At 43.3% G+C, this 25,001-nt stretch overlaps 9 protein-coding genes across 9 annotated transcripts; 5 read left to right on the forward strand and 4 right to left on the reverse strand.

Moving 5' to 3' along the window:
* The first annotated feature begins 4,096 nt into the window (after positions 1–4,096).
* Positions 4,097–5,099, forward strand: BO87DRAFT_372383 (trans-aconitate 2-methyltransferase). The gene has a single exon (XM_025622270.1). It carries the CDS (start codon positions 4,226–4,228, stop codon positions 5,024–5,026), a length of 801 nt encoding a protein of 266 aa, XP_025484670.1. The 5' UTR covers positions 4,097–4,225; the 3' UTR covers positions 5,027–5,099.
* An 880-nt stretch (positions 5,100–5,979) lies between these two features.
* BO87DRAFT_438253 (uncharacterized protein) lies at positions 5,980–6,586 on the forward strand. The gene is made up of 4 exons (XM_025627881.1): positions 5,980–6,113; positions 6,177–6,250; positions 6,308–6,367; positions 6,430–6,586. Exons 1-4 carry the CDS (start codon positions 6,027–6,029, stop codon positions 6,530–6,532), a joined length of 324 nt encoding a protein of 107 aa, XP_025484671.1. The 5' UTR covers positions 5,980–6,026; the 3' UTR covers positions 6,533–6,586.
* Positions 6,587–7,472: 886 nt separating this feature from the next.
* Positions 7,473–10,312, reverse strand: BO87DRAFT_324763 (uncharacterized protein). Its single transcript, XM_025620073.1, has 5 exons — positions 10,142–10,312; positions 9,109–10,078; positions 8,801–9,059; positions 8,605–8,745; positions 7,473–8,520 (listed from the first exon to the last, which is right to left on the reverse strand). The coding sequence occupies exons 1-5, from the start codon at positions 10,303–10,305 to the stop codon at positions 7,592–7,594; spliced, it is 2,463 nt and encodes an 820-aa protein (XP_025484672.1). The 5' UTR covers positions 10,306–10,312; the 3' UTR covers positions 7,473–7,591.
* Positions 10,313–10,606: 294 nt separating this feature from the next.
* BO87DRAFT_349085 (zinc-binding alcohol dehydrogenase family protein) lies at positions 10,607–11,811 on the reverse strand (the record flags this gene model as incomplete). The annotated part of the gene is made up of 1 exon (XM_025621007.1): positions 10,607–11,811. Exon 1 carries the CDS (start codon positions 11,678–11,680, stop codon positions 10,607–10,609), a length of 1,074 nt encoding a protein of 357 aa, XP_025484673.1. The 5' UTR covers positions 11,681–11,811.
* A 270-nt stretch (positions 11,812–12,081) lies between these two features.
* On the forward strand, positions 12,082–13,272 carry BO87DRAFT_455024 (EthD domain-containing protein). The gene is made up of 3 exons (XM_025628611.1): positions 12,082–12,300; positions 12,370–13,015; positions 13,075–13,272. Exons 1-3 carry the CDS (start codon positions 12,173–12,175, stop codon positions 13,108–13,110), a joined length of 810 nt encoding a protein of 269 aa, XP_025484674.1. The 5' UTR covers positions 12,082–12,172; the 3' UTR covers positions 13,111–13,272.
* A 252-nt stretch (positions 13,273–13,524) lies between these two features.
* BO87DRAFT_349093 (CocE/NonD family hydrolase) lies at positions 13,525–15,427 on the reverse strand. Its single transcript, XM_025621008.1, has 3 exons — positions 15,050–15,427; positions 14,872–14,995; positions 13,525–14,808 (listed from the first exon to the last, which is right to left on the reverse strand). The coding sequence occupies exons 1-3, from the start codon at positions 15,350–15,352 to the stop codon at positions 13,529–13,531; spliced, it is 1,707 nt and encodes a 568-aa protein (XP_025484675.1). The 5' UTR covers positions 15,353–15,427; the 3' UTR covers positions 13,525–13,528.
* A 737-nt stretch (positions 15,428–16,164) lies between these two features.
* BO87DRAFT_372387 (uncharacterized protein) lies at positions 16,165–16,895 on the reverse strand. Its single transcript, XM_025622271.1, has 4 exons — positions 16,694–16,895; positions 16,576–16,616; positions 16,472–16,490; positions 16,165–16,358 (listed from the first exon to the last, which is right to left on the reverse strand). The coding sequence occupies exons 1-4, from the start codon at positions 16,820–16,822 to the stop codon at positions 16,266–16,268; spliced, it is 282 nt and encodes a 93-aa protein (XP_025484676.1). The 5' UTR covers positions 16,823–16,895; the 3' UTR covers positions 16,165–16,265.
* A 3,620-nt stretch (positions 16,896–20,515) lies between these two features.
* BO87DRAFT_382262 (uncharacterized protein) lies at positions 20,516–21,316 on the forward strand (the record flags this gene model as incomplete). The annotated part of the gene is made up of 2 exons (XM_025624597.1): positions 20,516–20,665; positions 21,023–21,316. 2 exons carry the CDS (start codon positions 20,516–20,518, stop codon positions 21,314–21,316), a joined length of 444 nt encoding a protein of 147 aa, XP_025484677.1.
* A 1,194-nt stretch (positions 21,317–22,510) lies between these two features.
* Positions 22,511–24,346, forward strand: BO87DRAFT_438261 (sugar porter family MFS transporter; the record flags this gene model as incomplete). Its single annotated transcript, XM_025627882.1, has 6 exons — positions 22,511–22,609; positions 22,669–22,970; positions 23,023–23,514; positions 23,570–23,612; positions 23,684–24,029; positions 24,129–24,346. The coding sequence occupies 6 exons, from the start codon at positions 22,511–22,513 to the stop codon at positions 24,344–24,346; spliced, it is 1,500 nt and encodes a 499-aa protein (XP_025484678.1).
* Positions 24,347–25,001: the final 655 nt, after the last annotated feature.

The raw sequence follows: 25,001 nt of genomic DNA on the forward strand, positions 1-25,001 counted from the left end.
TATGGGATTCTCAGCTGAGTTGGGTAGTCAAGAGATGATTACTTTAGTTAGTAAGGATTCCTGATTTCCAGCCAACAGGATTTAATATAATTAATATTAAATATCTAATAATTGCCGCAAACCATCCAGTAAGCATAAAATTATATAATAATACTTTCTGTATTAATCTTTAGATTAAATATTTATTTATCTAGAATTATATAAGCGCCAGCAGGCTAATTAATAATATCATATATTTTTATTAATTTAATCTTATTAATTTATATAGTTATGACTGTTTTCCAGTACAGAATAAGTAATAATAACTTAATAAGATAGTCTCTGTATAGATATTTAGAATAATTACTTTATATTATTTTAATATAGATAAGAAAAGCAGGTTAGATTCCTACTTTAATATAATTATTTATTTATTTTCTAGCCACGAAGGACTCTTTTCTTTTATAATATATTATAATTATCTTGAAATAATAGCTTCAGTATTTATAATAAGTAATTCAGATTTAGTAAGATAGAAATCTTGTTTTAAATATTTAATAAACAGTATTTTATAATTAGAGGATTCTTTAATTAAGTAAATCAGATTATATTTAGTAGGTTTAGCAGAGATTAATAAAATCTATATTTTTCTATATACAGGTTTATTAGCAATGTTATCCTGTATAAAGAGATTTTTAATAATATTAATCTTTGTAATTACTTTATATAAAAAAATATTTTTAAAATTAATTAAAGTACCTGTCTCCAGTATAATTAAATTTTTAGGAATAGGCGTGGTAATTACCCTATTAAAATCTTTATAGTTATTTCTGTATATATAATTCTTATAAAAAGTTATATTTCTTGATTTCTTTATTTTATTTAAATCAGAATATTAAATTAGATATATATAGCTATGATCCCTGTTGAATCTGATAAAGTAACCAGTTTCTGTATAAAGAGATATTTTTCTAGATATAATCTGATTTTCTACAGGTATATATTAATAACAGTAATATCTAAAAATATATAGAAAATCAAGCAAAATATTAGAATTTGGAAGATTATAATATAACTGATATAGATAAATAGATATTTATTTAATCTTGCTTTCTGCAGATACTAGATAATTTAGAATCTGTATAGTAAGTCTTACAGTAAATAATTAAAGATTAATAGATAGATTAGAGTCAAGTATCATGACTCTACTTATTTAATTAAGTAAATTATTATAGTATTTTATAAGGCCATTTATTTCAGATATTTAAAGAGATAATATAATAATTTAAATTTCTTAATCTTAATAATTTACTTATTCTTTGAAGCAGTTAAATTTATGGCTCTTATTAAAATACTATACTGTTATATAACAGCTAATTATATTCTTATATTTATTATTTATTTAAATAAGTTTTATAAAAATATTATTCTTTTATTTTAGTATGGCTGTTTATATAAGACAGATAATATTATTAATTATAATTAGAAAGTATTTGAATTCTTTGTATCTGATTAGAATTATTTACTATATATTAATATATTATAATTAGATAAGATTAGCAGTCTTCGGGATAGGGTCTCTAGATATTAAATATTTTATTTTTTCTAGAAAATATATCTCATAATAAAGATTCTTATAGTATTTAAATTTAATTTATTAATTTTTCACAGTAGAAGTAATCTTGTAGAATCCTGTATAACTGTATTATTAATATAAGAATAAAAGATTTATTATAATAAGAGTTAATTCTATATCCTCTATACACATGAAAAGCATGTTTTTATATACTTGTAAATAATTTATTACTTTATTATTCTATTTCCTACATAGAATCAGATCCTTTATATTTATATATATTTTGAATTCCTTATGTAGATGGTCTGCTGAAAAAAGACTATAAATAAAATCTAGCTAATAGAATACTTTGATCTTAATTTCAAGATATTTATTATTTATAAATAAAAATAAGGTCTAGTAATTAGTAGATTTAGTAATACTAATATATCTATCAGATATTCTATATTTATAGAAATTAGAGATATTAAGTTTATGATATTTATTAAATAAGGCATGGTCAGGGATTAAATACTGAAAGCTTTCTATATTATAAATCTAGTATAAAAAAAATTAGTAATACTTCTAACTATCAGTCCTGAAAAATTTAAAATATATAAATTTTTATTATCTGACTTTATTTTATACAGAATAATATATTAAGTAAATATTTCTGCTATCTGTCTCATAGATATAAATATAGATATTATTATTTTAAAATTATCTTTAAAGTCTGATTTTTTATTATATTTATTATTACTTTCTCAGTAGAACTAGATATCTAAAATATATAGAATCTAATTTATTAGATATAATTCAGAATCAATATACTAATATTTTAATAATTTATAATTTTTTAATCTATAATATCTGTAGTTATTATTAATATTTATTAATCTTTTCTGTATCTTTACAACATGGTCCTTGGCAGAAATATTTTTTTTTAAAAATATAATTATCTTCTACTAATCTTTAGTAATATTAGATTTATTAGATAAATTTTAATCTTTATTCTTACTAATAGCAGTAATACTAAACTCTCTTATTTCAGATTTTTTATATTTTTCTAGGGCGCTTCTACACAGATCATAAAATTACTTTTTTATATAGATTTAATTTATATTTTCTGGAATTAAATATTTTATAGTTAATATTTATATAGGGAATTCTGACTGCAGTTTATATATTATTAAAAAGCTTATTATAAATAAAAAAATTAAATAATTAAGCTTTACAGCCACGTTGTATACTTCTATAAAATTATTAATATATTAATATATAATAAAGTAATCAGAATATATATTTTTTATTAATTTTATAATTATTAATTAATATTTTATAATACTGTAGCCCAGTATGATGGAGTAAATCAGTTTAAATATATTATTAATATATTTTTTATTTTCTTTAAATTTTTTAAATTATTTTTTTACTTCCTCTTCTAGCTGCCTGACTAGATAATTAGTTATTATTATTAAATAATTATATTATATTATATATTTTGTGTGTGTAGTAGCAGGTCTGGATATTTTTAGATTAATTAGATTCTCTAATCTGGTATTTCTGAATATATACTTTAAGTGGAATTTCCAGTCAGCATAATTAGAGTATTTCTTTAGTAAAATTAATAATCTGGATAAATCTTTCAGAGGGATTATTAGCAGTTAATCTACTTAAATTACTGTTTTTATAAAATTTACCTGGGTCAGGAATATTCTTTTAAATATAATACTTTATCTTACCGCGTGTGCTATAATGCTAAATTAATATATTTAATATAAATAGATTTAATAAAGATATTAAATAGAATATCCTTTTTTAATATAATTAGATATTTAAATTAGATATTTAAATCAGATATTTAAATTAGATTAAGATAATTCTCTAAGACTAGTATGTCTCTGTTTATCTCTATTATTTATAAAAATTATAGATTCTTTATTTTATTTAGGATCAGGATCTGTAATATAGATATCTGAATAGCTTTATAGAAGAAAGCCCAGGCTTATAATCTATTAAGATATATAATTATTAGTAAAGTAATAAAATAGTAAAAGTAAGTAAATAAACGCGCAAAAAATGCAGCTAAAGTATATATTAAATTAGTAGCTATCTAGATAATCTAGTAAATAAAGCAAGAGGTTGTTTGTGGGCGGCCTGAGCGCCTGGCATGTGACTTCGCCTACTCCAGCAGGTGCCTCGACATGTATTATTAGGGAATAGCTATTCTGCTTGAAGTTGTTACATCCAATCTCCATGCATGGGCAGCGGCAACGCGTTGTCACGTGCGGGTTGTGGAAGGCCCGACGAGATTGTTGATCCGATTTCTGTACGTTTTTACAGTCAAGTACCCGCGCCTTCCGGATTGACAGCATAAAATGATATCAGTGCAATAAGCAAGTAAAAGTAAGTAAGCAGGATCTGACCGAAGAATGTTCCTATCCCGTGATACTCAAACGGAAGGCCAATCATGTTTCCGCCGAAACCGGCACTTTCACCAACCACTTACATAGTAACATCATCTCCCACTTATATACCTCACATCAATTAGCACCATATATAAATACTTCTATACACCATCAACACCAACACATCCATTCAGATCCAATAGCTATCAAATCATCAATGTTCCGTCCTCGTCTCCCACTCATTCCCCAGCGAATCAACCAACTCCTCACCCACCCCGCCAAAATGTCCGACTGGAGCGCAACCCAATACCTCAAATTCGCCGACGAGCGCGCCATCCCCACCCAAGATCTACTATCACATATCCCATTGCAATCTCCCTCCCACATCGTCGATCTTGGCTGCGGCCCCGGAAACTCCACCGCCATGCTTTCCGCCCGCTACCCATCCTGCCCGAGCATCGCCGGCATCGACTCCTCCCCAAACATGATCGCTCGCGCCAAGGCGTCGTCTACATCGACACCAAACACCACCTTCGCCGTCGCCGACGTGGAATCTTACTCTCCCCCACCAGACCACCCCGTAGATCTCTTCTTCTCCAATGCCGTCCTCCACTGGCTTCCCCGCTCTACTCGTCTCCCTACTATCCGCAGACTCCTACTGACCCTTCCCCCGGGCGGCGTCTTCGCCTTCCAGGTCCCGGATACCTTGAACCTACCATCGCATACTTCTATGCGGGAGGTCGCGAGGACGGGGCCCTGGGCGGAACATCTACGGAGTACGCTTGTGGAGAGGGATGGGTTGGATTCCCCTGAGGAGATTTACGATGCCTTGGTGGATGTTTGTGAGAGTTTGAGGATCTGGGAGTCGGTGTATTATCACTCCCTCGGCGATTGGGCGGACATTGTCGAGTGGGTGAAGGGGACGGGGTTGAGGCCGTATTTAGACGGGTTGAGGGGGGAGGAGGAACGGAAGGAGTTTTTGAGAGTGTATGAGGGATTGTTGAGGGAGAGGTATGAGAAGAGGGCTGATGGGAGGGTGTTGTTGAGGTATCCCAGGTTGTTTGTTGTTGCTGTTAGGAAGTGATATTCTGCCTTGTTTGTTTACGTGGTTGGGTTGGAGGTAAAGTGTATGTATAGGCTAGTGGGACAGAATGTAGTATGTTATGATCATATTGTACAAGCTTCCTGTGTATATGGCAGGCATGCATGCTGGTATAATTGTGAAGTTTATACGGAGTAGCTCGCATGTGGAATAGATTGTCAGGTCCATGTAAGCCGTCACGCAGATACATAGCTTAGCCTAGCTGGACTGAATCACTCAATCGATCCTGTGATACAAAATGAGATGCATGACTCAATAGTTTGAACCACAAATCTCGATCATTCCCCGGACGCCAATGTTCATCTAAGATAGAATGCCGAAATTGAAAGCGGAACACGATCAGGGAACACAGTCACACAGAACCACATTACCACCTTGTTCAATGCAAATTATATTATGTAAGTGGTACGGATCGACAACCCTGAATAATAATATTAGCATTGTCTATACCCCAGTCCATCCAAATAGATCTCAGTAAATGCAGTCTCCTCCTTCACAGCATACCCAACGGCCATCCCGATCAAGGGACCGAATACCCCGGGAAAATGAACCCACATTCCATACAACCCTTATATCACCACAAATCTAACTAACCCTGACACGCGGATAATCCCCGCGTTCAAGGAACGCCCCTAGCTAACTCAATCAAGGGCGCGTCAACAACGACCTCAACAACAAACAGCCACACGGCGTAGTATCCCTCATTCCGCCCTGAAGAAATAGTTACCCACCAATACCTTACTGCGGAAATTACTTGCCCGGAGTATCCAGGCACAATCCAATCAAGTCATGCATGCACCCCACGCAGCTATATCCAGGCATGCTATGAAGATGCCAACGCCTTCGCTTATTTCCTCCTTCTCTCCCTTAAAGAATTGAATATAAAATCCAGCCGGATGTCCACGATATCTATCTTTATCCATCAGTAGCATCAACGGTAAAGCAATCTAGCAGCCAACACATCTCTTCCAAAACAATCATAATGCAATTCACCACCTTCCTTTCTCTGGCCGTCGCGGCCATTGTCCCCGCTCTGGCTGCGGACAACGCTGCTCAGGAGAACATCGAGGTAACATCCATCACCTCTACATCAATTCCAACATCGAATTCAAATATGCTAATACAAGAATAGGCCTCCGTCTTCCCCCTCCCCCACTTCAACGGTCCTCCCACCTTTAACGACGGTGACGCATCTTGCTTCACTTCGTGAGCTACCCCAAATCTCCATACAATCATGATTCGACTTCTAATACTCGAATACAGCGTCACCGGCGAGATCCACTCCGTCAAGCAGGTTCCTGGCATTACCTGCCACATCTACTTGTAAGTGCCACATCTTCTCAGCCAATACCCTTCAATAAGAATGGACATCTAACAGATAATAGCGACCACAACTGCGGCGGCGACAACCTTCCCGTCACCGTTGACATCCCTGATGTCGTTCACGCCCACCACAACCCCGCTCTCAGCGCTCGCTGCTACCGATAGATGGCTTATAGCCCCGGGGAGTGTATAATGACTAGGATATTGGCTTGAACCTCGATATATTTATACAACCTGTCTTTGGTTGGGGGACGGCCTAGCGATTCGAAAAGTTCCACAGCGCTGGCTCGGTTTATGGACTGGTCGGGCACTTAATTATTAGTAGTAGTTAATGTGAACTTGAGAGTTGTGATGTACCTTTTTCCCTAACCATTCTTTGTAGTAAAGTAGTAGCCCTTAGGACAATATGAATGGATCTTTACTTGTGGATCTGTAGTTCATATTAATGCCAATTCCAGTACGTAGTTTGTTATGGTGATGGATAAACACACCGATGCGTGTATTCTTTATCTCGAGACTCTTTACACATACGGAGTACGATACCATGGAACTGGAGGATACTTCAAGACTGCTCTCGATGTAGAACTTCAATCTCGGGATAGAGAAGAAGTCTACTAAGCCGTGTACTACATATAAACCTCATATAGCATTAGTACTACCATGAGCATATTCATACACTACTGGTAGTAGCATCCAGTGAGCAGATAGGTTATTGTGTGTCATGACTAGTTGGTGAATAGTTCTAGTAACCTTTAGTAAAGATATATATCAGTCTGTTCCCTCTAGAATACCGTACACACTTAGTACTCCATCTTAAAACTTATCATGTTGAGTTCACAAAGTAAATAGATATAAGTTATAAAAAGTATACATCGAACCTTAAATAGTCTCACAATTTATAGTTATTATATTAGTCTGCACTATAAACCCCCAATGCGCCATTTTGGTCTACATCAACACAACCTGCACTGGACGTGCATCGGGCCGCTGCACCCGACAGGGAGCATAATATTATAACCCCTTACGTCCCATTATATAAGCAATGGAAGGGGATGCGCAATTGTTTATAGTTAAAATAACTTGAAAGGGATAGACATTGTATTGTGTCTGCGCGAGTCAAGCTGCTGTTCGGTCCTGACGCGTCATAGAGCGGAAAGCACCGCTAAATTCCACTCATGAAAACAATGACACAAAATCCCATGTCTTTGAATCATTCGCGTTTATCTATGCTCGAGTTTCTCTATCCACGTTTTTCCTCCGCCCACTAGACTTCAACTCCGGGCTAAGCGACGCAAATCTACCATCTATCACCTCCGAAATAGAGTATATCAATCCATGTCGAAGCGAAGGCCAAGAACTATGGTTCGACAAGGCCAGTCTAAAGCCCTTAAGAACACGAATCGCACTCTCCGGGCCGTTCAGAATACCCACTCCTTTGACATATATAGGAGCATCTAGGGTGCCTTGGATCCAGGAGTTCTTCACATCATCTGGGACACCTTTATCAGGTCTCAGCGGTCGTTGACTGATTTTCCTTGTTCCGTTCGCTCCTGCAGCGCTGTCTTCTCCGCCCACTATACAATAAGCCCAGATATAGAGACTCGCGGTGAGAAAGGCCAAGTGGTGACTCCCTGGTCCTGTGGTCTCGTCATAGAGAACTCCATATAAAGTAGTTGCTTGTAGAAGGGCTTCTCGGACTAGTGTCGGATTCTGCTGCATCCAGTGTGATAGGGATGTAGCGGCGGCGGTCATTTGGTCCACTGTGACTTGCCATCCGCTCAAGGCGTATAGACAGCGTAGTGGTGTGCGTCGGAGTATGTTGGTGACGTGGAACATCACTTTTAGGAAGGTAGGTGCGTTGTTCAATATGGGTGTGAGTACAGAGAAACGTTTGATTGTAGGGTCGCATTTATCGTCTAGAGCTGTTCGGAAGGATACTAGTTCGTCCGGCCATTTATATAGCTTCCGCTCGCTGAGGCCGGTGGCCATGTCGGCTGCGAACCATGGCTGGGTGGATCGTAAGAGGCGCCTTTCTTCGACGTTGAATGTTAGAAGTATTACTAGGTTGCTGAGGCCGGAGTTGTCGTTGAGGAGGTTGTCGAGTAAGTCTGGGTTAGAAAATGCGGTTTTCAGACTCGGCCTGTCTTTTGATTCTATACTAGGTTAGATCTCTCGAAGTTGGAGATGAAACAATAGAAAAGCAAAGTAATGGAATTGTTGGTTTAATGGCTGCTCACCTGGTCTTGTTGGCAGACATTCCTGCCATTGTTCGAAATTGGATGTCCATAACTTGTCTCGGCATGGAAGAGCTATTTTGAAATCGTCGAGGGTCATTGATGATGGAGCATCCTTGAATGTCCAATAGCAGCATTCGAGTACTGTATTGTTAAGATAAGTTATGTGATGTCGAGGTATATCAAGAAGTGTCCTCACCATATACACAGTAGACGGTCCTTCTCTGAGATTCTAGACCCACCCAGCGACGCCATTTTTCATATGGGCCCAAATCATCTGGAGAAGGTATACTTTCGGCAACGTTAGCAGAGACTGATTTAGCCACTGAAGTGAGCATGTTCCTCTGGTACTGAGACGTAAGAATCTCATCTTCGTAACCGCTGAACAGGAGAGCTGTATTGCGTAGAAGAAGACACTGCGCAAGTGCCATCTGGTCTAGGGTAATAGTTTCCGTGGCCTATCGAGTCAACCAAACTGGAACAGGTATTAACGTCACAGCAACTTACGTTTTTCGGAAGCGCCTTCTGTAGAAGATCCTGTAGACCCAAGACATAGAGCTCCGAGCGCTCCACATTAGAGTATTGGCACCCGACAGATGCTACCGCTAATATAAGGACCCATGAGGCATATTCTGCGTCGAAAGATGACGGATGAATGAAAGACATCCAAGGGTCATGGTGCTCGAAGTAGAGCTGGACCATCGCGTTCAAGAAGGAAAGGCTAATGAAAGGTGATGCACAGGAGGAACATTGCTGGCTTTTCCAGAAATCACAGATCTGTCGGTATTGATTGTCTGCTATGGGTCTAACATGCCCACAATTCTCAGCCGCAATTATGTCTTCATCTGGCCGAGTCTCTGGAAGCCGAGTGCAGCAGAAACGATGAGCATGAGGCTCTTCTGGCATGGAGAAATCACTTTGCGACGAGGGAAGTTCATCGTTATCTTCCCGGGTGGAGATCGAAGTGACTGATCCTCCTGACGGTAGACTTATGCTCATGTCCACTGCCATGGCGTCGCCTAACCCTTGGCTAGGTAGTGATAACACATGTGGATGGATAGCGTTCTCACCGGGGTGACCGGCAAGGTACATGCTGAAATCTTCTCGATGTTGCTCGTCAGATCTCGTAGTAGCTGCCAAGTCTTCGAATGATCGTACATGGTGTTCGTCGAAGGTGGCATGATCGCCACTGCCACTTGAGATGAGTGTAGGATTGTCATCCAGGAGGAGCGTAGAATGAATAAACTCCGGCGTCTCTAATAGTGGAGGATCCTCCAGTGCAGAGATTGGTTTTGGAAATGCACATTGTATGTTTCGCTTAACACATCTACGACACGGCGACTTGCCATTGCAGCGTTGCTTTGCCTTGGCACAAGTCAGGCATGCTTTTTGGGACCGCCGACGATTGCGGGTGCAAGGTGGTTCTTCACCATCACTTTCTCTCGAATGAGTGGCTTGATGTTTCCTCAAAGTATCCCTGCAACAGTTAATAATCTCAATGATATATCAGTGAGATTAGCTATATGATGAGGATACAAACCTCCTAGAAAACATGCGAGAACACACGTCGCATCGAAACGGCTTCAATCCGAGATGGCTGAATTCATGTCGTTGAAGATGCTCTTTTCGAGCAAAGCTCTCTGGACAGAATTCACACGCCCATCTTCCCGACGGGTCCGGCCCACCTGCTGTCGGGGCTTCCATACTCAAGTACAGATGCTGGGTTGGTGAAGTAGGAGGACCAGTTGCAGACTCGGAAACCACGAGCCGTACAAGTCCGGGTTCACTTACGCAAGCCTCCACATCCCGCCACCCCACATTCTCTCATTCATCGCTTTCAACCGAGGTAAACAGCAACATCCAATAACTATATGGCCTTGTTCGATGATACATCATTATTTTGGTAATGAAGTTTCACTTATTAATATTGCTGAGCTTGAAATATATTCTGACTACACAGAGTTATACAAGTCGATCGACTAATTTCAGATGCCTAATCGCAACTCTACTGTAGTGGATGCTTCAACGCCAGCTTCCCAAACCTTCCTCCATCTGCTATCGCCTTCAACTCCTCTAACGCCTCTTCTGCCGTCCCTTCAAATACATCGACAGAAGGAAGTCGAAAATTAACACCATAATTCTCCACGGCCCAGGTCAGCGCACGCCACGCACGCTCATAATCTGCCGGTCTTGCAGGGATCGTGATCGGGAATGGCACATTCTGGACCTTGATAATCACATCCCTGTTCGGGGTGGCAATAGGCATCCTGAATTTGGAGTCACTCTGAACAACAACAGATACAAGCGTTGCATCTTCCGAACAGCACTCAGCAACTAGCTGTGCGGAGCTGACACCTCCCTTTTGGCTCCCAACTGCATCAAATCCGCATGTCAATGGACCCTGCTGAGAATCTCTCACAGTCGCTTTAATATCCGAAATAACACTGGAAGACTTGTAGTTAAAGCAGTGAGTGGCTCCGAGCTCCTGTAGTAGGGAATGTCTCTCTGGGGAAGCAGTGACGATGATCGGATGTATACCACTGGCATGGGCGAGCTGGAGAGCACAGAGACCAACGCTCGATGAGGCGCCCCAAATCAACAAGGGCTTCGTAGTTTTCGCTTGATTGTCATGCTCATGCGGCAGAGGGAGGTTGAAGATATTATATAGAGCATCCGCAGCAGTCATGGCCACCACAGTCAAACTCGCAGCATGGTGTGGTGGAAGTGCTGCAGGGACTGGGAAGAGCATATCCTCGGGACATGCCAAATATCGCTGATGGGTACCGTATTTGGGCGGTCGGTTTATCCCAGTAGGTGTGTATCCAGCAACTAGATCTCCGGGCTGGAATGCCGATCTGGTAGGAGCCTTGAGCACTGTGCCGCAAAAGTCATATCCAAGGACTGCTGGATAAATGCCTAGGAGCGTGGCATGCTTGATATCGGCGGGATTGGTTCCAGAAAATTGCGTTTCGATAAGGATTTCATCATCAGCTGGAGTAGGGGTTTCCTGGTCTCGTTGGACTGAGAAGTTCACACCTTCATCGACGTACAGAGCTGTGTTCTCGTCTTCAGGAGGCATTGTAGGATAGCAGGGTCAAGCGCAGATTGACTAATGCAAGGGTAGATGTAGATAATACGGATGAAAATTATCAGGGGGTATTCATACTGTACAGTGAGCGCATTCCCCGTCGGAGTAAACCTTTGGTCAACACGTCATCCCGCCTTCACACAGGAGAAATCCATAGAAATCGGAGCTTCTCTGCCTAAACGTAAACTTTACGGTGAGGTTAATTGATCATGGCTTCCCGGCACCCCGCCATCGGCCCAGTACACAGGCGGCCCCGTTGCGGCAAACCCCATCGGCAAAGCCGAGCAATCTCCCCACCGGCTCCATCGGCAGCGCCCGCTTGACGAGTAATGTTCGTAGACCATGGACGTTTCGCCTCTATACCATTGTAGATCCATTCTCTACAGCCTCGAGAGCATGCAATGAATAAATACCACCCGCCTCATCATACCATTCAGCTTAAAAAATTACGCCCCACACTCCCAATACTCACACGTACCCAAGATGCCCATCATCAAACAACTAATCGCCCTGCGGCGAAAAGCCGGCTTGACAAGAGAAGAATTCTTCGATTACCACTACCGAGTACATGGGGCCCTAAGTAAAGGCCCTAGTCCATCTGAAACGCCCTTGTATGTTATTTACCCTCCCCCATCCAGACAAACACACACACAAAGACACCCCACTTACATCCAAGCCAGGAAATATTTTCAAACCCACTTCCTCGATACCGCATACCACGTCGACTTTTCTCAAAAGATACCAAACGCCAACCCAACATGGGCCTTCAATGACGGTCTCACAGAGCTCTATTTCTCTTCGGAGGAACACATGATTCAGAGCTTCGTTTCTGAGTGGGCCAGGACCAAAGTAGGCCCTGATGGAGCGAACTTTTCGGATTTTAGTGTTGTGATGCCTATGTTTGTTAGGGAGGAAGTGGTTCCGCTGGAAGCTATTGAGTCGGCGACTTCAACACGGGAGCGTTCGTTCATTGGCATGTACTTTGTCGCGTTAAGTGATGCGCAGCATTCCGGGGGAAAGAATGGAGATATGATCGATAAGTTCGCATCTCTTCTCAAGCAACATGCCTCTCATGAAGTGCTAGAGTTGGTGGTTAATGTTCCTACTGAGGTGGGCTTTGATCTTAGTGCTTACTTTCGGGGTGGGAGGTCGGTTCCTGCTTATTATGCGTTTATGCTTGTGCTACGGGGGAAGGAGTCGGTTAGTGCTGTGCGGAAGGTTCAGGGAATATTTGAAGCTGAGAATGCTGGAATATTGGATCTACCAGCAACTTGGATCGGGTTTGGTGAGCGTGCTGTTGTGTTGGATCAGAGTGAGGGGATTGAGGTAAGTTGTTGCGTTGCTCTAAGGGCTTGGTTGTGATGAAGATAGCTGACGCTTGGCAGTTTGATCCGAAAAGACAGCCGTTTAAGATGGAATGAGAATCGCGCTATAACCAAGGTGTGTATTGTGCAGTATACTGCTCTGAACCGGCATGAAGTTGTGCTTGCAGCGTGGGAGGAACTATTGTGTTACTTAGTGTTCAGTATACTAGCTATTATCTTTTTCTTCTTTCTCATTTGCGTTTTTTCTCACAGTTAAATGAAGGGCTCATGCGGCTAATTACTGTTTTTTCTGGAAAGCCCAGTTTCCTGACAAACGTAGTATTTGGAGACCGAGGCATAGCCATCTAACATGGACTCTAGAAATGACCTGCGCAATCTAAGCTATTATACACAATTGGACAACCCATGTAGTACTATCTACCCATTCATCAACATATGCAGACTCGAACTACATGAATAATAGTACTATTCATATACATTGGCAAATAACTGACAAATCCCACATGAAGACACATCACCGCCTCACCCGAGGAAGAACCAACTTCCCATGAGAAATAATGACATTATCCCCAGAAAACCTCTCCTTCAGTCGATCTCCACCCTCATGTCGCATAGGTCCAATAGTACTGGAGGTATCCACAGACCCAATCTCAATGCTGAGTGACTGGCCCTGATCAAACAGAAATGCAGCAGGATACAAAGGAATGAGCACAGAGTAAACCTGGCCCGGAACGACCTCCGACTTTGCAACAGCTTGTTGTGAAATGACCTTATCCTCCGTGAATTCTTTGGCGACTTCATCACGATGAGAAAGACGGAAGTAACCTCTTGCAAAATTGTCCATCGGTTCACCGTGGTTGCCGTGTAGAATGATATTCTCACCGTCTGCATTTATTGCGCGTAGATAGATGAAGTTATCCATGTCTTCGGCTGTAGTGCTGACCTCAAGCTCTAGGTATGGTGAGCCTAGTAGCTCGAAGGACTCGCTGAACGGGTTTTCTAGGGAGAAGTGGAGGTTCTCGCTGTAGCCTTCATATTTAAAGGAGGTTTTGGGGCCGGCTGGTTTGTTGGGGGCGATTCTTTTCTCTGGGGTGAAGTAAAAGGGCACATATTCCGCATCAGCTGGAGGAAAGGATGTTTCATTCTCACGATAAAGGGTGTTTGTGCCGTGGTGTTGAAGAAGTCTGATGCGAGGAATATCAAGCATGCCGGTTTCCTTGCCAAAAAGGAAGAAGTCCAAGAACTTTCTCTGCATTTCCAAATGCGCCGGTTCATAGAACGCACTAATATGGTTCCCTGTATGCATTTCAAGCCACTTGTACTCTGACGAGATGGCGTTGAAAGCCCGAATATTGCCAGGTAGATGGAGCTCAGCATCTGTCCAATTTCCAGCAAGATAGAATGGGACCTCAATATTGGAAAGATTGCGAGCTCTTCTCAGAACTTCCCAGACACCGTCGGTGGGATACTCGGTCTCTGCGAGCAACTTTGGGAAATCGACCCTGTTGGCTGAAAGCTCTGCTTCTCCTATGTGACCCTCTTTCTTCCCTCCTTGATACGGGATGACTAGGTTCCGGTACCAATGAGATTGGAAATTGTCACTGTAGATACCGCCTCGTCTTGACGCTTGGTACATATCGCATGCAGACTCGTATGATACGACGCAGCTTAGGTGGGGTGGCTTCTGCATCGCGGCCCAGTATCCTACCATTCCGTAATAACTGATTCCGGAGTATGCCACCTTGCCGGATGACCATGGTTGAATGGCAGCCCATTCGACGATATCGTAGAGATCTGAAAGAGAAAGATAATTCTAATTAGCCATATGAATCTTACGTAGTGAGTGGAGATCAATACCTTGTCCCTCTGCATCTGCTTGGATTTGCACTGATCTTTCCAAGCCGAAAGGGTCAAGCTTCCCTTGGCTGCCGCCAATGCCACGGCTGTCAACACGAAGCAACGCATAATTGTACTCTTTACACTATAATACGGGTTATTAGAATGGGATCAGCTAGGTCTATGGGTTGAACCGTACCCAGATAGATGGATCACATAATTCAAAGCAAGCATCAGGGCCCAATGGCTTGATATGCTTATACATTTCTGCATAAATAGGCGAATGAGGTAGTCCAAATGTAGAGGCATGGTTGTCTTTCCCATAGGGACCCATGCTGCAAATCACAGGCACCTTCTCTCCATTTTTCGATGCGGTTAAAGGGAGAAACACATCGGCGCAAAGCTCAGTCCCATCGCGCATGGGTATGTATATGTTTTTGATACGGGTATATCCGTCGACGTCGGTCTTAAATGTCTCATACTTAGGTCTAGCGGTGCTCATTTTGGAAGAGAGGGTATAAACCGAAATTTTCGCGGGAACCTATATTTGTGAAAAAGCTGTATAAAGTGTAGATGCTCATGTCACTGATACACCCAGTTCATGTATCGGCAGTAGTAAACTTATAGTCTTATTTTCTTGGTAATATAGGAACCAAGGTGGCGATACCTCATGCAACCGGCGGAGCCGGTGGGGCCGATGGGGATGCGGCAAGCTCGACCCGTCCGACTAGGTGTAACCTTTGTATAGTAGATTTTGTGAATCATTAGGCGTCACAAATGGACAAAATAGGTGGCAATCAATTGATTGTCTAGCATGGCTGTAGAGCAGGGCATATTCCAGTTAATCTACTTATATTTCGTCCGACCATTACTCTATAGATGAAGTCCAGATAGCGGGCGCCAACAGAGTAGTACTGTTGAACGTCGGTGGATGTCCGAGCCGCCTCCGTGTCTGCATAACTGGGTCTAGCTGGGATGGAAACCAGCGGACAGAGTTATTGATTGTAAACCTCAAATCTGCCCTTTATGTCATCTTCAATCGAGACTGAAGTAGACGTGGTGTAACTTTTTTTAACTTGGGTAGTAACCCTTGAAAGATATTGTTTGCGGTTACGTTTACTCGTTGCACATCATACGGGTTCAAAACAGACACTTGATTGGCATAAAGACATACTCATAGAAATCATAAAGAGCGTTTCAAATAGGACAAGATGCTGGCGTCATTGACCTCTTGCCTCTTAACAGATCGTAAACTCATGAAAAACATTTGCAACACAGACGTCAAACCTCGGGCATGCCCTCAATTACAACCAGGCCCCATTCAATACCACCCATACCACCACGAGATCATTCTCCTAGACACTGTAGTATACCATGGGGAGTTCCTCTGACTCAGAGCATATATCAGATCTAGCTCAAGCTTTTCCGGGGCAAACGACGTGTCTGGTTCCACCGTAGTTGTTATCCCAGCAGTCCTTCCCATCACCACCTCCACTCTGGGCAGTGCACTGTGATTAAGAAAATATTGTCAGCAAAGTTAACAAAAAATGAGGATGAAAAGCACATGGATATGGTAGGTAGGTAGGGCCCGACTGAACGAAACTGGGTGTTTATAACATACACTGCCCTCATCACAGGGACTATATAGGAACCACTACTGTCAGTGTGTACTCTTCGTTCACGAGTATTTTACATGAAAGATGCAATCTCGGTGGCGAAACTCACTAGTTGTTGAATCCGATTTGGCAGCTGGTGCCATTGCAGCCCTGTCAATGGACATCAATATCTGCAGCTCGATATCTGAAGCAAGAGGGCAATAAGAAATCTTGAATATAAAACTCACTCCGCAGTTAATCTTGTCGCCAGATGGGCAGCTTTTCTCGCTTGCTGCATTGTCTGCAGGTGCAGGAGCGGCGAGGGCAGCCAGAGGGCCAGCGGCGAGGGCAGCAAAGATAAGAGTAACGAAGCGCATGTTGATGGATGTTATGAAGTGAGATATATGAGTTAGGTGGTAAGGATTCGTTGGATTATTGAGGTAGTCGTCGTCAAGGCTTGAAGACTTGAGTTGGAATTGGAGCTTGATGGCCGGAATGATGGCTGCATTTATAGATTTTGGGACTCTTCTTGCTACTGTGATAAGGCTGTCTTCCCAATTCAGAGATAAGTGTAGCATCCTGGTCAGCATGCCCCATGACTGCTTCTGATCGACACACATATGACTAGGCTGTGTCTTTCTTCCCTCCAAGGTGTCAGGGTTAAGGCGTCCAATATTACCCGCTAAACTCACTCAGTGCATTGATTATTATCAGCTCTGGATAGTGCGGTTGCCTGTCAAGGTACCTCGTACGTCTAATATTGACGTTCTTCATGGTCATGAGCTAATAGGAAAGCAGAATTTAGCCATCCTCGACCACTATAGCGGTGGCTCAGACACTGTCAGCATATAGCAAATGGGCTGGGCATATGAGGCTCATTTGGTTTTCTCATATGCGAGTCAGTATACAAACTCAATTCATTTTACATTATCAAAACCTTCAAGTGTCGGGCGGGAACTGCATCCCGAAGTATACCCCGGCATGCCTTTTTCGTACTGACAGATTATGAGGTTGGGACTGCTTGGCTTTGAGACGTGGCTTCTATCGTGATATCCGAGCCAGGTACCGCACCAAGAATGTATCCACCCCCTTCATGCTAGCTATGCGCATTACTGCTAATGATGATGACTATAAATCATTCACATCAAGTTCAAAGAGACCATCAAGGTGCGTATTTGTATCAGTCAAACAAAGGCTTTTCCTTAAAAGAATAGTAATGAAGACACACCTCCACTACGCCATAACTATCCGTAAGAAATTCAGGCAATATAGCACACTGCTGATAATTTCCTGAGAATCATTCTCTATGTGCGATCATCGTCACAATCGGAATGCCACGGGTATGCGGCATATTCGTGCCCACCATGTGAGATCACCCCTCGTACATGGAGTATATAAAATACGACTTCTTACTCGTCAATAAGAAGGCTCAGCACTAGCTATGAGATTTGGAATTTGCTGGTGCAAAAGAGCGACATTAGTTGATATCGTGTTATTGCCTCGGACATCCGATACTATACGTTGGCTTCTTTTCTAATCCACAGAAAGTACTTTGCCTATGCCCTACTAGACCATCGATGCTGTCAAATAGTAGCTTATGGTAGACCTTTGATAATGACATAAAGTCGTAATTACCAAAGACCACCACCAGTACCAAGAGAAGCAACGTCATCGTTATGCAGCAAACTTGAACAAGTGGCCGATCAACGTTGTCACCTACCCGATTTGCCCTTCAGCCTCGTGCAAGTCATAGCTCCGGAAGCAACAAATGAGCTCATTAAGGCACAACTGCAGGGTCCACCAAGGTATCTGATCGTCGTGCGGGGAAGGGTGTTGAGGCTGAGGAAGGCACACAAGAGAGAATGAGTCCAATTCCGCACGGCACTTTGAGCGCTGTATGGCCACTCGGCATTTGGTCACGACCCATAGTAATCGCATCGATTATTGATTGCCTAACTAACTACACTTTCCATGCAGGGTTAACGGCCCGGACCCGGACGCCTCGGACGCCTCTCGGAGGTCCGGAATGCAACCTGATTGCATCGTTTTTGGGTACCTCCTGGTGTGCTTATAGCTAGTGTTTACTAGAATGGATTCATCACTAGTCGCACGGGTAGCAAGTGACCCTATGATACGCTGTGTCCCTCTCTTCTGCGTCCAAAGGGTCATCGGGACTGCTTCTTTGGGTTACCTCAACAGTTCAAGGTTAGTAAAATTTATCAGATTATGCTGCAGCTCAGGGTCCAGCACAACCTTAAGCTTGCCAAGTTTAACATGACATCTGGCCTTAGGACAGTCGTCGTAGTGCAACCTTGCAGCCATAAGACAGACATTTGCGACAAGAACCTACTTATCTTCCTATCGAAGGGACTTTTCACTGTTGGCTCGGCATTTGCTACGCCTACCAATGAAGCTAATGGTCATACTGAATACAGCTTACGATTGTAACTGAGAATTCAGCCTCACTCCAAATGTGCCAAGACTGCAGTTCGAGCGGGGTAATGACATCTGTGTTGGACCTAAGAATGGCGGCTACACGGATTCACAGCCACCAAAATGACAAATACAAATTGATATTGCTGACTTTCCAGGTCGTATTAACGAGATACTCTGTGTGGAAGTGTTTCCGACCATAGGGAAGGAATGGGGTGTGTTGGGGGGGGGGGGGCTTTCAAGGAGGTCCTTAAGACAAGCTATACGGTAGACGATGAGCTATCCTCATGCTACATGAAGAATATGGCTTAAACTGTCACAAACAATCACAATCAAAAGAAGAGGCAAGCTTTTCCTTGATCATAGAGCCCGTTGATGGACCCATGATTAAGAAGACAACTCTGGCCATACATCGCACGGAACTGGGTATTGTAGTAAGGCAAATAGGCATCGATAAGAAATTCATATGTTCATATGTCAACCGAGGATACAACCCATCACCAGGCATAAAATGGGTCGCTGACCCCCTTCTTCAATTGTTGGAGGGCGATGAATGCACCAGTTACATAAGAAATCCAAACTGATCGACAATTAGGTCGGGTTAGCTTCCCAATTCGGACGATCGAGTAAACTTATAACAAATCACTGCTGCAGATATTGAACGCATAAGTCTCTCATTATGCTCTTGCAAATCAAGGATCCTATCCTATCAGATGATGGAAATCGCGGCTTGGGAGGCGGCATAATACCATGGGAGTCGGACGGAAGTTTCTGTCCGCTATAGACACGAACAACATATATGAGGGGAAGACAGTGTCGGTTTCTGTGCTGTACCCGAATAAAGTACATCTTGATTTCTCATCTACCACATCCATTCCCATGATGAAACAAATATAGTAAACACTACTACACATTTTCGCACGTAGGACCAAATTGGAGGCGGGTGCGGCTCAAAGTGCCTTGGTAGCGGTCTCCCACTCCTCCCCAAGCAAAACAGACGGCCAGCCATTCTATTCCTGGAAGACTTTCTGAATCTAGGGCGTTGAGCGAGTTCCGAACCTATTATATCCCTTGAATGTGCAAATTGGAAATCAAAGCGTGAGAAAATAGAAAGAAGGTGATGTAATTTTCTTCATAGCGCTTATCGCAGGTCCTCTCTGTAGAGTGAACGACGGACTAAACGTTTCGCATATATCAAAGTGAATCCCTAGAGAATAGTCACTGCGATGGCCTGATATGGTAAAACAAAGGTCAATCAGCAGCCCTGGGCTTGTTAATCCTTGCAATCAATAGTAAGCAGCAGATTCACCATAGATACTTGTTTTGAATCTCGCGGTCTATATAAAGCACTCTTCTTCCTCATCGCTCCTCCTTCTCTTTCTCTTCCTATCCTCTCCATCTACCTTGGCCTTCGTGCTCATGCCTCAAGAAAAGTAGTAGCAGTTATCGTTCCAGATAGCCTAATATAGTAATCATTCATTTAATGAAGACTTACATGCTATTTATATCATTATTTCCAAAAATGTGTGATTAATTATATTTCTTCCTCGTTAGGAAATCTCAGTGTTAGACTGAGCATCTTCTATTGTCATGCCCTTTTCATAAAACGTTGCGTATGAGCATGTCTGTTGCCCAACATGAAGACTGCGTACCCTGAATTGGGAATGCTGGGGGGTGGGGGGCGGAACTCATCGAGCAACTTTGATCGCGCGTCCGCTGCGTACCTATGGCTTGCCGACACCGAACGTCTCGAATCATTGATTCGAAGATCTGATGTCAAACGACCGGTAGGCTACCAGTCACTCTAGTATCATGCTATGTCAGATTCAATGCTAAATTCAGTAAAGTGCAAAGAAAGGGACGACGATGGGTGGTTGATAACTAGAGCTGGAGAGAGGCAGTGTCAGGTCCCAATGCGACAGAGACTTGTACCAGTTTGGTGGCGCTGTGGTCAAGCGTACATGGCTTGTGGGAGGGAGCGTGTTTTGCGATAAAGCCACTTGATCTTAGCGACGACCAGAGGAAGCTGGGAGTCGAATCGCGTAACTTCAGCGTCCATTCGAAGTGGCGATGTTATCACCTTCACGACAAACGACCCCGAAAAACTAACCCTCCCCTCGGTTGATATTTTATGGATGCAGTAGAACTTGACCAGGGCGTTGGCTCTATGTGGTGCTGGAGAAGCGCCTGAAGACTTGTACACTGATCATAACAAAGTGGAAGGAAAAGAAGACGTCCTGGTACGACAAGAAGAGGAGGACGAGGAGAATGAGAGGGTTCAGGAAGAAGGAGATTTCGTAGAGGTTCTACCTTGCGGCACTACGCCTAGACAAACTCGCCGGGCTGGGGAGAATTGCTCGCCTAGGGATGTTAAACATAAGGTGCAAGAAGCATCGGAGCAAGGGCTGGCACTCCGTCCGCGAACAAATGTGCAGTAGTTTACTTTCTCAGTTGCTCCATTGCATTGTTAGTAATCAACAGATTAATTTCGTCTTCTGGCCTAGTATTTGAGTCATTCTCAGGCAAGTAGTGTACGCTTAGTAGTTCAATCCTGGAAGAACGTACCCCTGTTATACGCGAGCTTGGATTCTCCTCAACGCTTGCACTGCTAGAGGTGTACTTAGGCTTAAATGGATGGTTGTGGTACTACGTCAAGCATTATGCCGCCCGTGCGAGGTCTCTTTAAACATGTGAGATGGCACTGCTCAAGTCCTCTCCTGCTAAGGAAGACGCGCTTCGGATAGACTACGCGGCTCGAATGACGTTCACTACTACGGATCTTGAACAACGTGCGCTTGAAGATCTACAACCAGAATTCTTTTTTGGTCAAGTGTCTGGTCTACTTAAATTCTTCTATCCGTTGTATGTCGATCTCAACGCTTGCTACAAAGGCTACGGGACCATGATCTACCATTTTAACTACCCACACGAAGACCTAACGAAGCCACCCTCGTGTACGCAGGTTGAAATTATCATGTTCCTAAGCAGAACCTTGGACCCCACAGAACGGAACTACTGGCTGACTGAATTAGAAGTCTTCTGCCTTGTTTGGATACTTTGCAAGATTTGCCTTATAATACACGCTGCTAAATATGAGCTGCTACCTATTGTGTATACCGACCATGTCTCTATTACGCTGTAGGCAGAATATGATGAAGTAGTTGATTGTAGAACGAGGGGAGCCCGCAGCTATCTAGACTAACTATAGTTCTACCCACGGTATGGTTTAACCAGCGGCAGCGCAACAGTCTCTGCCGTCGGTCTAGCCACATAAACGTCATTCAACACGTCTGCCCTGGAACGGCTCAATCTTCGGTTGACGAGGGTCTCCCACTTTATTCAGGAGCACCGTATACGTGCCTATTACCAGGCAGGCAAAGCCATCATCGTGGCCGACTCCTCTGTGGAGTTGACAAACTCTCGGGCTTGTGGGGTCTCCGCATCTCGGAGATGCCCCCGTGTGGGGCAAATCCTTTCCCTTTTGTAAAAGATAACCAAAGCTTTCGGTGTATAGCAGGTTAGACCCAAAAACCATGGTATAAAACCCACGTTCTGTCATCTCCAAAGCGAGGCCTTTCAGACGCAGACACATAATCTTCCCTATCTCACTTTATCTTGCTGACGTTCCCATAATGAGGAACCCTTTTTCTCGTTCATCAGGGAATGGTGATGATGCACCCTCAAAAATTCACGGTTATCGAGTTTACATCGTGGCTCTCTCGGCCGCCTGGGTAGGAATGGCGAAACAAAACGTTCTGGGTGCAATCCTGCTGACATGAATTTCTCCCAGGCCTCGGCGATGTACGGCTACGACTCGGCTTTTATTGGAGGGACACTAGAGCTTCCAGCATTTAAAACTTCTTTTGGTATAGACGGGAATAACTCAACCACTCTCTCATCCAACGTAGTGTCGATGTTTCAAGCGGGTGCATTCTTCGGTGCCATTTTTGGGTTCTTCTCCGCCGAGTATTTTGGTCGGAAGCCCGTCATTCTCGGATCGGGTGTTGTCTTTACCATCGGATCAGGCCTCCAACTCGTGGGACGTATCGATGAGCTCTACGCCGGACGGGTGTTGACAGGACTAGGAGTCGGGTAAGCGTATCTCCTTACTTAGGTATGAGGTTGACGACCAACCCTTTGAAAGCGCATCCTCCACCATGATTCCTGTTTACATCTCCGAATGCTCTCCAGCCCTCGTCCGCGGGCGCCTCGTCGGTTGCTTCGAGATCATGCTACAGGTGGCTCTTGTCTTCGGTTTCTGGGTTAACTACGGCGTCGACAAGAATATACCGAGCACAACTTCTGCCCAATGGAGAATCCCCGTCGGCATCCAGATGATTCCAGCTGGACTGCTATTGATCTGTATGTCATGGATGATAGAAAGTCCACGTTGGCTTGCTAGCAAGAATCGAATCGTCCAAGCACAGAAAAACCTCGCTTGGGTCCGCAATCTTCCATTCGACCACCCCTACGTGGTCAATGAGTTGGCCGAAATCCAGGCTGCTGTCAACCAAGAACTTGAGATGAGTGGTGGAGGACGGACACTGTCACACATTGTGCGTGAATGTGCTGCCCCCGGTGTCCGGAATCGAATCTTGATTGGAGTGATGCTGATGCTGCTACAAAATCTTACTGGGTATATTCCTCCTCTCCTTACGATATTTTGTAACGGTGTCTGACTTTTCCTCAAGAATCAATTCTATCAACTACTACAGTCCAACCATCTTCCGCTCGGCAGGATACTGAAACTCCAGACGGTGACTATGGTGTGTGAGAGAAGGCGCTGACGTTTTACTCATTTTCAGATTGGATTCACTGGAACCTCCGTCGGACTTCTAGCGACCGGAGTCTATGGCCTAGTAAAAATGTGCACAACAATGGTATTCATGATCTGGATCGTGGATCGGTTCGGACGTCGCGGTCCCTTACTAGTTGGCGCGATCGGCGCAGCAGTAGCAATGTTTTACCTGGCCATATATTCCCAGCTAAGTCAATCCTTCGACCAAGTTCCACCTAGCGACTCTGGGTCACGAACGGCGGTCGCAATGATCTACATTTATGCAATTTTCTACGGGTTCTCCTGGAACGGCATTCCCTGGATATTTGCATCGGAAGTCCTTCCAACTCGTGTGCGGACCATCGGGATGATGTGTGCTGTGTGCATGCAGTGGTTGGCTCAATTCATTATCGTCTACTCGCTGCCTTACATGATTGCCTCTATCAAATACGGCACGTTCTAATTCTTTGGAGCATGTACTATCGTTGCTTTGGTCTTTGCGTACTTGTTTGTTCCGGAAACGAAGGGGGTTCCTTTGGAGGATATGGGCATCTTATTTGGAGCAGATGTTAGTGTCTTTGCTACGAAAGCCCGGAAGAATTATCTGGAATTTCGACAGGCGGAGTCGAGGGTGGCTGCTGAAGCTCGGTTGGAGAAGCAGACTAGTTCTACCCATGTGATAAATGTGTGAAGGAAAGTCAAGGCCTATACTTTGGATGGTGGAGAGAGATGTATTCATATGAAAAGCCGCCAGCAATGAAAGGATATATCTTCCAAAATACTTCAATCTAATTTAAGAATTCTGTTGTCCGACAACTCTTCCAGTAGCTATCTTTCTTCTCCAGTTTCCCTGCATATGTTCGCACCGGGAAGTCTGTATCAGTGTCTGGCTCTTTCGAACAAGCCATACTCGAGCAAGCTCTACGATATACTTTTTTTTCTTCTTTTCCTCGCGGGGCTGGGGGTGGCTATCCTCCCGGCGACAATGCCCCTTGACACAACGCCGGTAACGGCTCCGAAGCTGCTCCGAAAAAGTAGACGTTTCGGGCATTCCTCCGAACTTCCCCTCACCTCGGACTTCCTGCATTATCTCACTCGAAGGAGTGGCTCGCTAAGCCACTCATGCATGTTATTAGATAATCCTATAACTTGAGTGAGGGAAAGAAATCTCATCGAAAAAAAGGCCTCCGCAATCTGTCATAGAGCTCATTTTGATATCTGTACTGTCGAACCTGCCGAACATGGATTCGACCATGCCCCGATCTCTATCTCCTCAGGAACCGATCCCAAACCGCCTACAGGGCCTAGTAGCCCTTATAACCGGAGCTGCAGGGAACATCGGCCTG

The sequence above is a fragment of the Aspergillus neoniger genome (genome assembly GCF_003184625.1).
Source record: "Aspergillus neoniger CBS 115656 unplaced genomic scaffold BO87scaffold_2, whole genome shotgun sequence".
NCBI lineage: Eukaryota > Fungi > Ascomycota > Eurotiomycetes > Eurotiales > Aspergillaceae > Aspergillus > Aspergillus neoniger.

What these genes read in the sequence shown, in the direction of transcription:
- BO87DRAFT_372383 (XM_025622270.1), top strand. Translation starts at nt 4,226, where the DNA reads ATGTCCGACTGGAGCGCAACCCAATACCTCAAATTCGCCGACGAGCGC.
- BO87DRAFT_438253 (XM_025627881.1), top strand. Translation starts at nt 6,027, where the DNA reads ATGCAATTCACCACCTTCCTTTCTCTGGCCGTCGCGGCCATTGTCCCC. An exon ending in GACGCATCTTGCTTCACTTC is followed by an intron (nt 6,251 to 6,307) that starts GTGAGCTACCCC and finishes ACTCGAATACAG; the next exon opens with CGTCACCGGCGAGATCCACT. An exon ending in ATTACCTGCCACATCTACTT is followed by an intron (nt 6,368 to 6,429) that starts GTAAGTGCCACA and finishes AACAGATAATAG; the next exon opens with CGACCACAACTGCGGCGGCG.
- BO87DRAFT_324763 (XM_025620073.1), bottom strand. Translation starts at nt 10,305, where the DNA reads ATGGAAGCCCCGACAGCAGGTGGGCCGGACCCGTCGGGAAGATGGGCG. An exon ending in AGAAGGCGCTTCCGAAAAAC is followed by an intron (nt 9,060 to 9,108) that starts GTAAGTTGCTGT and finishes TTGACTCGATAG; the next exon opens with GCCACGGAAACTATTACCCT. An exon ending in GACCGTCTACTGTGTATATG is followed by an intron (nt 8,746 to 8,800) that starts GTGAGGACACTT and finishes TTAACAATACAG; the next exon opens with TACTCGAATGCTGCTATTGG.
- BO87DRAFT_455024 (XM_025628611.1), top strand. Translation starts at nt 12,173, where the DNA reads ATGCCCATCATCAAACAACTAATCGCCCTGCGGCGAAAAGCCGGCTTG. An exon ending in AGTCCATCTGAAACGCCCTT is followed by an intron (nt 12,301 to 12,369) that starts GTATGTTATTTA and finishes CATCCAAGCCAG; the next exon opens with GAAATATTTTCAAACCCACT. An exon ending in ATCAGAGTGAGGGGATTGAG is followed by an intron (nt 13,016 to 13,074) that starts GTAAGTTGTTGC and finishes GACGCTTGGCAG; the next exon opens with TTTGATCCGAAAAGACAGCC.
- BO87DRAFT_349093 (XM_025621008.1), bottom strand. Translation starts at nt 15,352, where the DNA reads ATGAGCACCGCTAGACCTAAGTATGAGACATTTAAGACCGACGTCGAC. An exon ending in TATGTGATCCATCTATCTGG is followed by an intron (nt 14,996 to 15,049) that starts GTACGGTTCAAC and finishes CCCGTATTATAG; the next exon opens with TGTAAAGAGTACAATTATGC. An exon ending in AGCAGATGCAGAGGGACAAG is followed by an intron (nt 14,809 to 14,871) that starts GTATTGATCTCC and finishes TTTCTCTTTCAG; the next exon opens with ATCTCTACGATATCGTCGAA.
- BO87DRAFT_372387 (XM_025622271.1), bottom strand. Translation starts at nt 16,822, where the DNA reads ATGCGCTTCGTTACTCTTATCTTTGCTGCCCTCGCCGCTGGCCCTCTG. An exon ending in GCGACAAGATTAACTGCGGA is followed by an intron (nt 16,617 to 16,693) that starts GTGAGTTTTATA and finishes GTCCATTGACAG; the next exon opens with GGCTGCAATGGCACCAGCTG.